The sequence below is a fragment of the Gekko japonicus genome, unplaced genomic scaffold (genome assembly GCF_001447785.1).
Source record: "Gekko japonicus isolate JY-2015 unplaced genomic scaffold, Gekko_japonicus_V1.1 scaffold788, whole genome shotgun sequence".
Taxonomy (NCBI): Eukaryota; Metazoa; Chordata; class Lepidosauria; order Squamata; family Gekkonidae; genus Gekko; species Gekko japonicus.
The window spans coordinates 97,635-112,830 of NW_015170914.1; the positions used below are offsets into that span (position 1 = coordinate 97,635).

A 15,196-nucleotide genomic window follows, 5' to 3' on the forward strand; every position below is an offset into this window, starting at 1 on the left:
CTACATCTCACCTCTTGAATGCCTGCAGCACACAAGGAGCAGAACTGACAGCACTCTCTGGAGCTACCTCTTTGCTGCTATTCTCGAGTCCAGCAACCATAATTAGCTCAGCGTTAGTCTGCAGTACTGTGGATGTTACCTATGCTTCTAGAAAAGGATTCCTCTCTTTGGGAAAATACATTACACTATAATGATGAAGCATGTTTTAGATAAAACCCTTCTGCAATACTTATTCTGAATTGAAAAACAAATTAACTCCTGTAAATTTCATGAAACAGTAAAATATTTCACATGGTGTTTAACGGAATGTTAAGCATAAAAGGATACATTGCAAAAGCTAGAACAAGCAGGCACCAGACGATACTAATATTCATTTCTTGCAAGGGCTTCATCCAGCTGTAGTAGGCCTCAGTTACCAAATACACTACTGTAGCTGCAACTGTGAAGTCCACCAACCACTGATATTCAGGAAAGTAATGTAATGCTGAAAGGTAAAAGGTTCATCCAGTATCAAAGACATATATAAAGCTATAAGCATTGGCAAAGGCAGTTTTTAGATTTTTGACTCTCAAAAGCTTATATTCCCAAAATCTTGTTAGTCTCTAAGGTTCTTCTGGACTCAAATCTAGCTCTTCTACTCCAGGCCAACATGGCTACCCTCTAAAACTACCCAGGTGACATTAGAATCTTTCAAGGAAATTCAAATGGTTTTCTTTTCCCTGACTCACATTCAGGAGACAGAACAAAGATTGAGTCCAGTGGCACCTTTAAGATCCACAAAGTTTTATTCAAGGTAGAAGCTTTCATGTGCACACATGCTGACAGTAATTAACTGAGACTTTGTCAATATACATAATGGCAGTTAATTACTCTCAGCATTCCACAATTAAGGATCTGCCCAATCAATCTCCAATTTTGATATACTTATTTCCTTCACAATGTTTCCCCCCAGAATTAAACCCAAACAAGTGGTAACCATATAAACTAACCTTGTTATTCCTGTTTGGCCCTTGAATCTGTTAAACATCTTCATTATGCTGTATGCTAGTTTACTGCTCACCCTCTACCTATACATATGGACTGGTCATTTCCATTTCATTGTATCTGAAGCAGTGTGCATGCACACAAAAGCTTACACCTTGAATTGAACTTTGTGGGTCTTAAAGGTGCTAGTAGACTCAAACTTTGTTCTGCTTAAGACTAACAGAGCTACCCACCAGAATCTATTCAGGAGACAAGGAAGATGTGAGAACCTTGAGCTCATGACTCTATGAGATCCCAAACAATAAAGAATAGTCAAGGTGGTTGGTCCCTTCAGGTTAATCAAACCCATTCTTAAGCATCCACGAAGATTCCACAGCCAGACAGAGCCATCAAGTTGCCTCCCTGAACTAATCAACAAAAGATAACACTATCTCCTGACACAGATCCCACAGTAGCTCTCAATTATAACTCCTAACCCTCCTCTCAAATCACATGACACCAGAAGTTCATGAATTTTGGAGAAAAGGAAGTGGTTCTTAAACTTACAGGCAATTCAGTTTTTCTGCAAAACTGGTTTCTACCACCATATTACATCTGCGCCCCAAAGATCCAGCTCAAGCTGTGAAAACAGGTATAGCATACACCCCCTTTAGCCTCTTACCACCCTTCACATCTTCCCTGTCACTCCTCTCCAACTCTCACTTTAAAGTGGTTACAGTCTCTTACCTAAAGTGTCTATTTCAGTAACAGATTTGGTTTTCAAATGAAGATCAATGTCCTTAGGAATGGTTAGTGGTTTGTTTTCAATGTGACCATTATATTTCCTGTAAAGGTACACATAACAAAAACAGTTTCATATTGTCTTAATACTCACATATGTATCAAAACAGCTTCATTTAAACCCACATTCAGACTCCGAGGAGGCTGAGTAATAAAATAGGGACTCTGCTTGAAGAAACAGTGGGAACACAAGGGGAGTGGGACCATGAATGAGACAGATTCATGGCAGAGTGTGGTGGGGAGGTGGAGACTAAAAGCAAAGCTGTAACTGTTCTCTCTGCCATTGAGGGACATCCCTGGAAGTGCAAAGCAACTTGCAAGTGCTAGCCCTAAACTGAGACAAGGGAATTAAATGTATAGGCTGCTGAACCAAACATAAGGAGTCATGATCTCCACCCTACCTGGGGTAGCACAAGCCCTTAATTTCTCCTTTGAATGAATGGGGGCAGGGGTAAAGGGCAAAATTAGGCTTACTCACTGTACACTACCTAGCATGTTGCGTCTGAGGGAACATCTCTCCTACCTGAAGTGAAAGGGGTGGAGAGAGAAAAAAGGCAGAACTGGGCTCAGAGGGCATGCTGTCTGAGTTCAAATCTATCTACACAACAAGCACCTGAGTGAAGTGGGAGTGAGCAGAAAACATATTCAATGAGTTCAAATCCCTCCCCGCAATGCTTCAGTGGAAGGGAGGAAGGTCAAAGGAATACGAAATCCTCTACCTTTCCCCACACAGCCCCACTTCCCCCATGACTGTCATGGAAGAACACATGTCTACTAATTTATGACACTGCCATATAATTGATATTAACTGTTTTGAACCTTTTTTGGCTAGAAAGATGGCTGAGAAATAAAAGCATATATTCCTGTGCAAGCGAACATCTGATTTAAAGACATTTCAAAGAACAAGGGTCTCTCAGAGTCACAAATGAACACTTGCAAAAAAAGAAATGTCAATAATGCTAACATAAAACAACTGCTCTTAAGACAACTAAGTTGTGCTACTGATATTAATGTAATTTCTCATTGTGGGAAGACTTAGAGCACCGAGTTATAGAAGAATCCTTGCCACAGAATCCAGCACTTACATTCTTTTGCCTTCTAGCTGTAGAGGAGATTTAGAAATCTACAGAGTCATAGCTACACAAAAGTACAGAGAAGAAGACCCCTGAGTATCTGATATAAGGCTCCTTGCTGAAAGGAGAACAGGTTTCCAATGCCCTCCACGGAATTAAAAAATTCAAGGAATTTTCTAATAGTAAGAGAGTTAATACTTCAGCTACCAGTCCCTTCATCTCTCAGCACTTCCTGACACCATGGTTTCGGTGGGTCACTGAGAACACATGGCTACTCCTCCTGGACTGCCAGCTCTTTAGGGCACAGAACAGCAGAGCGAATTCAAACTGTGTCGTTCTTCCTCTTCCTCCCTTCCAATTAGGCCAGCAATGTTCCTAGCTCTCTCTTATTACAGGAGCAGTGAAAGGAACAAGGCAAGCACTTGGGGAGATGCCCCTTCCCTGCCTTTTACTTCCCTTTAAATTCCACTGGGATTCACATATACATGATTATCCTGGGATGCACATAAATATATGGACATACAGCTTTCCATTTGTAAAATAGGAACAGCTCTTTCTATTCCTTTTGAAAGATCATTAGGAGAGTAGACAATCAACCCCATTTTATACAAAGGAAAATGAGGCTGCAAAATAGCAATGACCAAGCTGTTTCATGTACCTGTCTTTCTTGCCTTTGCCCTTTTGTTGCTTCCCTGCAAGAATGCGTAATTCTTCTTCCGTGGGATGCTGATACCATCGCAAACTGGAAGAAAGATGTTGAACGAACAAGTACCAGCAGAAATACAGGTTATTCATCAGTCTAGATACCAAAGTATCTGTTTTACTGTTCCTTAGCAAAATGTCTGATTTTAAGCAGATGTACTATCTGTCACACATTTCCTCATACAGAAATTACCATCTAGTTCACAGCCCAACTCATAAGAAATAAGTATCAATACCAGAATTATGTTCATACATACATGTTAAAAAAGTGGCAACATATTTCCCATAAGGTATTTCACATAAGGAGCATCTAACACTCCAGCTTAAAAAGGCACTGTGATTTACCCAATAAGGTTCCCAAATAATTTCAAATACATACAGTGATTTAAAAAGACTCCAGTGATTTCTTTTTGGGGGGTGGGAGAAGGTGTTTACTTCTACCCATTCTTTTTTTGGATGCATTTACAGTATTGACAATGGACTTGCTTGCCTAATGAACACTTTGCAACATTTCTTTTCTATCACACAGCTACTGCTGTCAGCAAAAAGGTCACATTCTCAGTAACCCAAACCGTTCAGAATAAAACATGCAAGACCAGTGTGCTATACTAAAAAAGTATGTGTCATGTTTATTTGCACAGTTTATTTTCGGCAAGGCAAATGGGACTTTGGCAAAGAGCACAAAGACACCCAGCCACTGGTGATGTATGAGATTTCAACTACTGCAGCTAAACTAGCAAGAGCACTTCCATAATGTTCCCCTAGGATACCCATGAACAATTCTAAAATCCCTCAGGAGCCTATAAAGGACAGACAAGGTTGCTGGTGTTTTAACAAACAGCAAGGGCCACTGCAGCAGCATCTCTTCTGCCTACATCCTGCTTCCACCGGTGATCTCCAGTGAAGTATTTCAACAACTGTCTGGTTTGACAAGCAGCAGTTGATGAGTACCAGATTCAGAACCCACCTCTGTATTTCCCAACCCGCCACCTGGCTCAGATGTCTCAGAATCACCCATCAATTCAGACTGCTACTGGGACAGAAACATTTTAAGATGAATGGGAAAATCATTAGTTAGTAAAACTAACCAGCTGAATACCTGAGCTGAACATATTTCACAGCCATAACCAAGTGTGATTGTTTAATGAGTAGCTTTAATCTATTTAAAATTAGGGGGGGAAATATAAATATTAATTCTCTCTTTGTGGAGGTTCAGTGCGCTGATATCAACAGACCAGTTTCCACATTTGAAGGTCTAGGACATCACTCTTTCTGATTTGCATATGATCAAGATACTCACTAGAACAAAATGGAAATTTATAACAATCCTGAACTCTTTATGAAGAGCATGCACACAAAATTGTACCTGCTAAAAATAACTGAGGGATAATGATAATTTGACTGATCTTTAATGTGATCTTAAAAAGACTAAGGATTTGCCACAAATAGTATGGTTGTCATTAATAACTGTATGTTTTCTATACAAGCTCTCGCTTCTTCCTTTAATTTCAATTCTGATTTCCATCTACAGGAGGTACTCCTTTTATTATTATAGGAACTGTTATAATATTCTTTATATAACAAAGAGAAAAGAGAAACATAATGAACAGACACATTAATTTCTTCAAAAAGAACATTGCACCTGTCAAGTCCATAAACAGGATACGTAATAGCATACCATGTATTTCTCAATATAATCTAATGTTACAATGCAGTGGCAATCTCTACACAAGACTCCGAAAAACTGAAAGCAAGTATTCTACTGAGAATCAAACTTTCCAAATCTGTGCTTTACTACAGTCTGTTTGAAAATGAAACCCACTGAACAACAGGACAATTACAAAAAGGAGTCGTATGGTAGCTTACATACTATTAAATGTATAACGGCAAAAGCTTTCAGGGGCTAGAGCCCACTTTGTCAGATATATGATTAGCTTCCCTTATCTTACCTGCCACTACAGAGAAGCCACCTTGCAAGAGAGTAGTGAGGTATGATCTTCTGTATAATACTAGCCATCACCATGGTAACCACCAGCTGCACACCTATCACACCCTGTGGAAGAATAAGCCAATGCATGTTAGAGCTCAGGAGCAAACTTTCCTATTTTGAAACCTACTTTTCACAGATAAAGATCCATGTGCTACACTTTATTTTGTCCAACTGTTTGAACTTAACCATTAGTCTTACATAAAAATGCAGCTGTCTAGAAATACAAATGCACACACTTATCTTCTATCTTAAACACAATTCTAAAAGTAAGTTTTGCCGTTATCTAATATACTTGATATTCAGCATACCACAATGGGAAAAATACTGAGTTTTACCTGAAAAGTTGTGGTTCAAAGCCCTACCAAGGGAATGACTCGCCAGCTGGATAACTTTGGGCCAATTAGCCATTCAGAATTATGCTTAGGTTTGTTCCAACTATCCTTTTTAACTTTAAAAAAAAATCACATCACAGGTGTCTTAGAGCTGCTTTATATGACGTGGTACACCAACCAGCATTTGATGTGGCAAATTCTGTGTTTGACACATGCTGCTAAACATTCAGGGAACTTCAGGGAACATGTGCTGGGAAGCAATGGCTTCACAGAAGATGTCCATTGTGTTGGAGACATACACTTTATATGCTTACCATGACAAATACCAGTATACTTAGGCTGCTGGTGTTAAATGAAGCAGCTCCATACTTTTTACTTTGCTTCACTGTGTGGGCATTTGGAACCACATGATAATTTTAACTAGGACAATCACATCAAGAACAAGAACAGATGTATGAGAACATTTGCAGCATCTAATGCAACCAATAATTCATAACAATTTCCAACACAGAATACCTCATGCTAAAGGTTAAAACGTTGCTTGAGGATTATGGCAATTTATGAATAAGGCATTAATGGGGTTGGGATGTCCATGTCTATTTTTAACATTATTGAATGACTATTAGAATAGTTCTTGGATAAAAAACTTTTGGAGGGAAAATGAGAAAATGTCAACTGATTCTTTCTACTTGCTGCATACCTCCACCCCCCCCCACCCCCGTGGTTCTTGCAGTTGTCCATCCACCAGGATCAGCACTACAGAAGGCATTTTGCACTGCAGCAGCAGGGAAGACACAAGCAAACTGCACTCAACTGACAGAAATCCTTCTGTTTAAGGAAATTTTTGGTGGGATCCAAGCCATTGCTTCTACCTATGACTTCGAGAATTAACACTTTTTAACTATTTAGTAGAGCTATCTCTTTTTTTTGTGGGGAGGCTGTCCATTGTGAGCTATGTACTTCAATTCACCCCACATTCCTGTTATTGCTTTAAAAAGCTTTGGAGGCAGCAACAACGTGTGAATGCCTGAACGACAACATAGAGATTGGGAATAATGGAAGAGACATTTAGAGGTGATTTGCCATCTTCTGCCTCTGCATCACAACCCTGGACTTCCTTGGTGGTCTCCCATCCAAATACTAATCAAGGCCAACAATGCTTAGCTTTCAAGAACTGGTGATATTGGGCCAGCCTGGGTTATCCAGGTCAGGGAAGTATCAGTTTAGTCAACTAAGAATGAGTATATATTTCAACAAGAAATATTACAAACATTTACCAGTATTTATGGAATAACTATTGTTCCTACTCTGGCCACTTCACATTGTATGAGGCAGCCAGGGAGACCAACATCTCTAACACTGAGTGGGATACCTACAGTCTGCAGCCCAGGAAAGTTTAGAAACTATAGTCACACCAGTTTAAGTAAAGCAACTTAAAACACATAAACACACACACAAAACACACCTGTGTTTCAAGTTATATTTAAAATAACTTCCTCCAGAAAGAAACTCATACTAGCCTGTTCCTAAACTGGGCGATACTACTATTAGAGAAAATTAAAGAATTCTATTACTTTCCAGTTTAATCTACTACAAAGGAATATTCAACGAAGTTGACCAAGTGACATGGGCCAGCAAGAGAACAACGACAAAAAGAACAGAAGTGCATGTTCGTCATGGAGCCAATTCAAATACTTTAGAAATGGCTTCACAGTACACGCCACAATTTCTGAATATTTGGAGGAAACAGTTTAGGACGAAAGCTAGGTTGGAAGTCTTTTCCCCACACATGCGTATGCAAAGCCAGTAAGAGTCTCTCCCCTTGACCTAATTAAAAAACCACTTTCAAACGTGTGACTCATCCTTACTGGTGCATTCTGAGGAAATACCTTTCTAGACATTTCAACTCTACTTCTTCAAAGCAATCCAGAAACAGATTGTACAGCTCCTTTCCTGGAAGTTATTATTTAGCTACAAAGCTATAAACATATTTCTTACTACATTAAAAGAGCTGTAGAGATGCATGGTGCTAATATGTAGGGGTGTGCGCATTCAGATCTACCCGAGCTGAAAATCCACCCAAAAAATACCTTACCAGTATTTTCCAGGTAAATTTCCACATCCCAAATGTATCTGGGTTTTCCCAGAGAAAATCCCAGATATACTTGGGAATTATCAGGTAGATCCAAAAACAACAGAGAGGCAGGAACATATTGTTTCTCAGGCTTCTAATGCAGTCCCTTTAAAGTTCAAAGGGACTGCACAAGACAGTCCAAGGATCAGCTTCGCCAGTGCGGAGCAGACTGTTTCCACGGACACAGTTTTGGGCTCATGCAGTCAGGTTTAGATCGGGCTGCAGAAGAAGCCAGTCCCAGGATATGCTATGCCGCTGGGAGCAGAGTGCTCCCTGCAGACTGGGCTTTGCACTGGCTTCTCCTGCAGCTTGGTTTAAACTGGGCTGCAGAAGCCAAGCCAGTCTCAGGATCTCCTGTGCCACATGGAGCACATGAAAATCGGACTGCAGGAGAAGCAAGCCCAGTCAGGATTGGCTGTGCCCACAGGGAGCAGATTGTTCCCCACCAGCTCAGCTTTTTGCTGGCTTCTCCTGCAGCCTTGTTTAACTGGGCTGCAGGAGAACCCAAGCCAGCCCCAGAATCAGGCTGGATTTTTAAAAATAGGTATTTTTCTTTACAAGTCTATTGGACCTGAAAAAAATTGCAATTACTGAAAAATCCCAGATCTAAATAACATACCAGTATTGGGATCCCCTCCCCCCTTTCTTTGAAATTCTGAATTTTTTGGGAGTCCAACAGACCCAAACCAAAAAACACTGATCAAAAAAATATTGCACTAATATGGCTAGTTTTGTGGTATTTGAGCCAAGGAATATAAAGAACTACCTCTCTGTTTGACACTACCACCGCTTTCCTTCTCTCAGCTTAGAGAAGCCACCAAGTCACTCTTTTATCTTGGAGTCAGTAGCTGTTAGGCCAAAGGAAGGACAGACAGAACCATGCATGCAGTCACTAATCAGACCTGATGAGCTGTAGGTGCTAGGCAACTACATGACAAATGCAAGTCAGCTTTCTCTTCTCTCACAGAATTAGCAGATCTTTAAGACCATAAAAGAGAACTGCATATGAGACTCCCATAGTATCATATAGCTTACCCCTAAACTTTTATCCTCTTACAGAGATAATCTAATCATTCTTTATCTCCTTTTTTAATTTCTTGAAGAAGGGCACTCAGAATTGTAGTACCCCAAGCCTCAACAATCAAGGAGAATTAGTCATTTTTTACTTCCTCAATAATGCCAACCAGTTAGGCAGCTGCTATATTCACAATGGTGCTGTTTCTATCGGTGATCCAACATGTCATTAGCTATGATCAGATGCGTGATGAACCTTGTGGTTTTCATGGGTCCAACAGGTTCATTACGATTTTCCAATCTTTGATTTGGTTTCTTGCTTTCTATGTCCTACTATTCATTTACAAAATCCCTAGATTTCATAGCCTCCTGCTTGTCTTTGAATCAGAGCCAATGATCATGTGGCTAAGGCATTCTTCCACCTTCATTTAGCCCAGAAGACAGTCCCCTGCTTTGAATATGCTGATCTGGCCATGTAGATTTTTATTTATGTATTTATTTAAAACCTTTATTACCCACCTTTCTTCCTTAGGGAGCTCAAGGTGACTTATAGAATAGATAAAACATATAAAATAAAATACATGAAAAACATTTTAAAAACCAAGATTCATAATCACAAGTCCTAAATAAAATCATCTTCAACTGCCCTCTAAAGAGCAAAAAGTGAGGAGCCAAGTGCAACTCCCTGGGGAGGTTGTTCCATAACCGCAGGGCTGCCACTGAAAAGCCTCTCTCTTGTATACCCACCAAATGAGGTTCTTTGGTTGACAGAGCAATGCTATAGTGAATTCAAGGCCAGAGTACTGCTATATACTCTGCATGGGTTTGTCCTTAAAGATAGCTGGGAAACTCCAATTGGTACAGAATGCTGCAGCTCAGATACTTCATTGGTTACCAATCAGTTACTGGGTACAATTCAAGGTTCTAATTATCACCTACAAAACCCTTAATGACCTTGGCCCACATATCTGCAGGACCTACCGCAACAGCTTTGCCCATGTGAGCAAAATCTTTTGAAGGTGCCACCCTACAAATGATTAAGACCAGCAATGGCCCACTCATGTGTGTTCTCTGTGGTGGTGCCCACTTTGTAGAATTAACTGACTAAGGAGGTCAGGAAAGTCCTCATGCTTCTATAATTCCACAGAATATGCAAAACAGAAGTGTCCAAGATGGTATTTTTAAAAAGTGATTCGAACTACAGCATAATGGAACGATGTGTTAGGTCACTTTATAATGGCTAGGTTTGTGGACTGTTGAAATGTTTTTATATGTTATCACCTTTCTTTAACTGCACTGCCTATAAGTTTTGTTGCCCACTGTCTATGTTATGATATGTCATGATTTCAATATTTTTTCCCTTTTGGTTTGCATTATTGTCCAATTCTGTAATCCTATTGTACTGTTAACTGGAGTCCACTGATCTGTAATCTGCCTTCATAGAATCATGGAGTTGGAAGGGGCCTCCTGGGACATCTAGCCCAAACCCCCGCACAATGCAGGAAATTCACAAATACTCCCCCCCAACAAATACCCCTGGTCCATGCCCAGAAGATCACTTCAAATTACAGGATCATAGACAGTTAACCCAACACAAACACAATATATACCATCAGATGGCAACCAATATAAACACTCTTCTTTAAAGTTACTAATGAATAATACACTGGTGCTTAATGTAACTTATATGATCCTTGTTGTTTGTATCAGCACAACAAAGTACAACATAGTCTGTCTCTTACAATAACCAATAATATAACAGCATGTACTTTTGTTCCATACAGCTTTGTAAAAGTTTTTACAGCATATACTTTTGCTTAGTATAGCTTGTGAAAGATTCTGACGGGGTCCCGGTTTACTTTCAGCCTGTTTCTTTATCTTTATCAAAGAATCCTCACTGTATACAATATAAAAATACAAAAAATACAGAAGAGTCACAAAACAGCAAATATACAATGCAGATGCAAATAATCTCCTACTAATCATTTACTCACCACTTAAAGACTACATGAATGGAAGACTTCTGTAATTACTTCTATGGCATACTGCTCCTGTTTCAAATCTGTCTTCTTAAGCCCCACCTCACAAACATACCATTTAAACTCTACAGCCAGCACCCACAGTAGGTGTCGGCATTCAAATTCCCATGGGTGTGTAGGAAATGGCCACAAAAACGAAGCATTGTGGCAACTCTTCCTGCCTTCCCTTTTATGATCTGCCTAAGTTCACAGAATCAACATTGCTGTCAGATGGCCACAGAAGGAGAGCCCACTACCTCCCCAAGGAAGCCTGTTCCACTGAGGAACCACTCTAACTGCCAGGAAGTTCTTCCTAATGTTTAGCTAAAAACTCGTCTGATTTAATTTCAACCCATCTGTTCTGGTCCAACCTTCCGGGGCAACAGAAAACAACTCTGCACCATCCTCTATATGACAGCCCTTCAAGTACTTGAAGATGATTATCATGTCACCCCTCAGTCGTCTCCTCTCCAGGCTAAACATACCCAGCTCTTTCAACCTCAGTCTTAGTAAGAAAGGAGAGCTATAAATGAACTAAATAATAAAATAATGGATGATTCTTCTCTTCCTGTCCTGACTATCTCAGATAAAACCTAAGCTTCCGGACTGGCTCACTGACAACCTTTGCATGAATAGGTCAGACACCATTACCAAGGGGCACACCAAAGCCTGGCATGAGGCAGACATTTTGCCAAAACCTATAAGGTCCCAGATTACAAAGTTCACGAGTGCATTTCCAGAATTTGTTCTCTGACTGTCATCAATGGAATGTGCCCTCATGCAGAGCATTAAGTAAGCCATGCTAGCCAGATCTGAAAACAGGATCACAGAGCATGCACATTCTTTATTAGGGAAATAAGTTGAGTTTGGCTTCATTAAGAGAATTTGTTTTGCTTTGCCTGACCCTCTCTCAACCATTCTGCTCTGCTAAACCTCACTGCTTTCCTTTAGCCAAGCCTGTGCTGTCTGAACCCTATCATGACAACCGTTGCATCTCCACTATGGCTGAGCAAGCTCACTCAGGTCCTGTACCTGAGTCATGGGGGGTTGGGATCAGGAAGTAGGCTCCCAGTCTTCAATGGAGTGCCACTGGTGCCAGCGCCAAAGGTAAGGAGTCTCGGGGCGATGCTGGATTCCTCACTTACCATGGGGGCCCAGGTCTCTTCAGTTTCCAGAGTGGCCTTTTATTTTTATTTTTTTAATTTGTTTAGTTTATATACCGCCCCCCTTGCCAAGGCAGGCTCAGGGCAGCTTACAGGAAAATAAATAAATAAACACACACACACACAGCAGGATATGTTAAAACACAGAATTTAAATAAAACCTTTGGCTAGTCAGGCAACTAGTTCCCTATCTCCCCCCCCCCCGGGACTTACCTACAGTGATCCGTGCAATGGTAATTTCCAGGCTAGACTACTGTAACTTGCTCTATGCAGGGCTACCTTTGAGCCTGATCTTTAATTTGCAGCTAGTGCAGAACGAGGCAGCACGCCTATTGATGGCAATGCCTGCACAGGCACACATTCAACTGGTGTTGTGCTAACTGCACTGGCTGCCGATCAAAAACCGGATCCAGTTCAAAATTATGGTTTTGACCTTTAAAGCCCTATGCGGCCTGGGACTGTCATACCTGTGGGACTGCCTTCCCCCCATGAGCCCCGGAGAGCTTTATGTTCTTCTAATCAACATCTCCTGGTGGTCCCTGGCCCAAGGGACAGTTCGCTTAGCCTCAACTAGGGTGAGTGCTTTTTCAGCCCTTGCTGCAGCCTGGTAGAACATGCTCCCATTTGAGATCAAGGCCCTGCGGGATCTAGCAGAATTCCGCAGGACCTGTAAAACGGAGCTGTTCCACCAGGCCTCTAGTTGTGGCGGTGGGCGTTCAATCCATTCTGGCCCCCCTGTCCTGTCCACAGCGCTGTTTATGACCTTTTTCTAGTGCCCTACTGTTCTGGATACTATCCGGAAACTGGAGTTTCCTAGGGTAATTCGTTCATAAATCAGGAGTTTGGTTTGATCTGCTATTGTTTTTTATTGTTTTACTGTTTTTATTGCTTGTTGATTTTATGTTGTGAGCCACCCTGAGTCCATTTTTGGGGGTAGGGCAGGGTATAAATTTATTGAATAAATAAATATTGCTTCTGCACCATTTTTTATGCAAACTTCCAATCACTGTTGCAGCATTCTCTTTTAGGCAAGGTATCAGCAGCCTCTCCATCTTTCACAGTTCTGTTCTATATTAAATGTGTTCAGTAAAGTTTAGAACTCTGCCCCTTTACTTAGGGAACACTATCTTTATGACAGAGGTGGCATGGTAGTGTTAGGGCACCCTGGATTCCTCATCCTTAACATCTCTTGTCACTGGAGTGGTAACAGTGATTACCACACCCGATCCATCTTGGGGTTAATGGGAATTAGTGGGTAAAAAAAGGTAAAGGTTCCCTTGCTCGAAAGCCAGTCGAATCTGACTCTAGGGTTGCGGTGCTCATCTCCGTTTCAAAGCCGAAGAGCCAGCGCTGTCCGAAGACGTTTCCGTGGTCATGTGGCCAGCATGACTAAACACCAAGGCGCATGGAACGCTGTTACCTTCCCACCGAAGTGGTACCTATTTATCTACTTGCAATTTCTTGCTTTCGAACTGCTAGATTGGTAGGAGCTGGAACTAGAGACGGGAGCTCACTCCATCATGTGGCACACTTGGGTCTCGAACTGCTGAACTACTGACCTTCCACAGCCTGCAGTTCAGCATCTTAACCACTTGAGCCACCACAGCTTAGTGGGTAAGGGAGTGTAAATCCAACTCCTGTATCACAGGAGGGCCTTCTCTCTCTCTCTCTCTCTCTCTCTCTCACACACACACACACACACACACACACACACACACAGAGAAGGAGAAAGCAGGACCACAGGGGTTCTTGAAACATTTCAAGTTCCATAAAAAAAACCCTCCCCCCCCAAAATATGGTCACAGCCCTCCAAGAAGGAAGAGGTTAGCAATCATATCACGTCCTTTTAAACCTAAAATAAATAATGTGGTTTGAAAACAATTTGAAACTGTACTATTCATGTTGCCATATGCAAGTCATGCTTCCTAAGGCTTACCAACATGTTGTGACTTTATTTTTTCCAAGACTACTAACATTGGATAAATGTGTATGTTCCTATGATAAAAAAATACCATAGTCAGAGATCTTCTTAAGAATCTGTGCCAGTAGCAAGGTGAGATCCTACAAAGGCTTCCAGTAAAAAAATTGTTTGGATTTCAGAACTTGTACCTAATATTGAACAAATTTTTAGAGGACAACTTAACATTGGCATTGTTCCTGTGTAAACATTAGATGTAAGTATGAAGGACATGAAGCAGGAAAAACAAGGTTATCATTATATGCACATAAAAACAGAGTGCCACAGCTATCTCTGCTGGCTTTTAGATGGTTGTTTCTCAACAACACAAGTCTGTGCCACGGTAACTTTAAAATGTCTGTGGCAAACACATACCTGGCCTTTCTGAAGTCACATCATTAGACAATCACCCAACTGGTATTACCACCAAATTTCAGAAGAAATCTGCTTGTGTTAATGTTGCTTCAAAGTGAAATTATGTAAAATATGGCATCCTTCCCACTTAGAACAAAAGACCAATTATCAACATACCTACCACTACTAAATGCTTTGGTTAGGCACTCACATGTTTATATTATGATACAAGTAATATTCAGGTTCTCACATTAATCTTCAAAGGAATATTTCTGGAGCTGTAAAAATACATTTAGTACCCAAGCTAAAGAACGGCCTTCCTGAATCAGACCCAGAGTACATCTAAATGAGCATTATCCTTCCAAAGATGCCTCTTGAGGAGCAGTAAACTCTTGAGTTTCCTGTACACTGTGGAAGCATCCAGTAATCAAAGATATATTACATCAGAATGTGACTATTCTATTTAGGTAGGGTGGCTAATAACAGAATTAAAACCATCTTATTGTTTCAAAGAACAAACACCCTAAATACGTTTGTAGAAAGGCAGTGCAAATAAAAGTGTATACACATACCAAAAATAGAAATGTTTCATGTAGTTAGCATTCACACTTAGCATATGTTTGTAGGTACATGTCACAGCAGTGATTAGACAAAGAACAAGTGCGAACCTTCCCCGACCCCAACTATTTCCTCTT

At 40.7% G+C, this 15,196-nt stretch overlaps 1 protein-coding gene across 1 annotated transcript in view; it reads right to left on the bottom strand.

Annotated features, from left to right (window-relative positions):
* Positions 1-15,196, bottom strand: part of TMEM161B (transmembrane protein 161B) — a 34,916-nt gene that overhangs the window by 15,520 nt on the left and 4,200 nt on the right. The window contains exons 2-5 of the mRNA XM_015418715.1: positions 5,489-5,592; positions 3,496-3,579; positions 1,711-1,808; positions 328-484 (exon numbers count right to left, since the gene is read on the bottom strand). Coding sequence (XP_015274201.1) covers positions 328-484; positions 1,711-1,808; positions 3,496-3,579; positions 5,489-5,592 — 443 coding nt within the window. The remainder of the gene's footprint in view (positions 1-327; positions 485-1,710; positions 1,809-3,495; positions 3,580-5,488; positions 5,593-15,196) is intronic.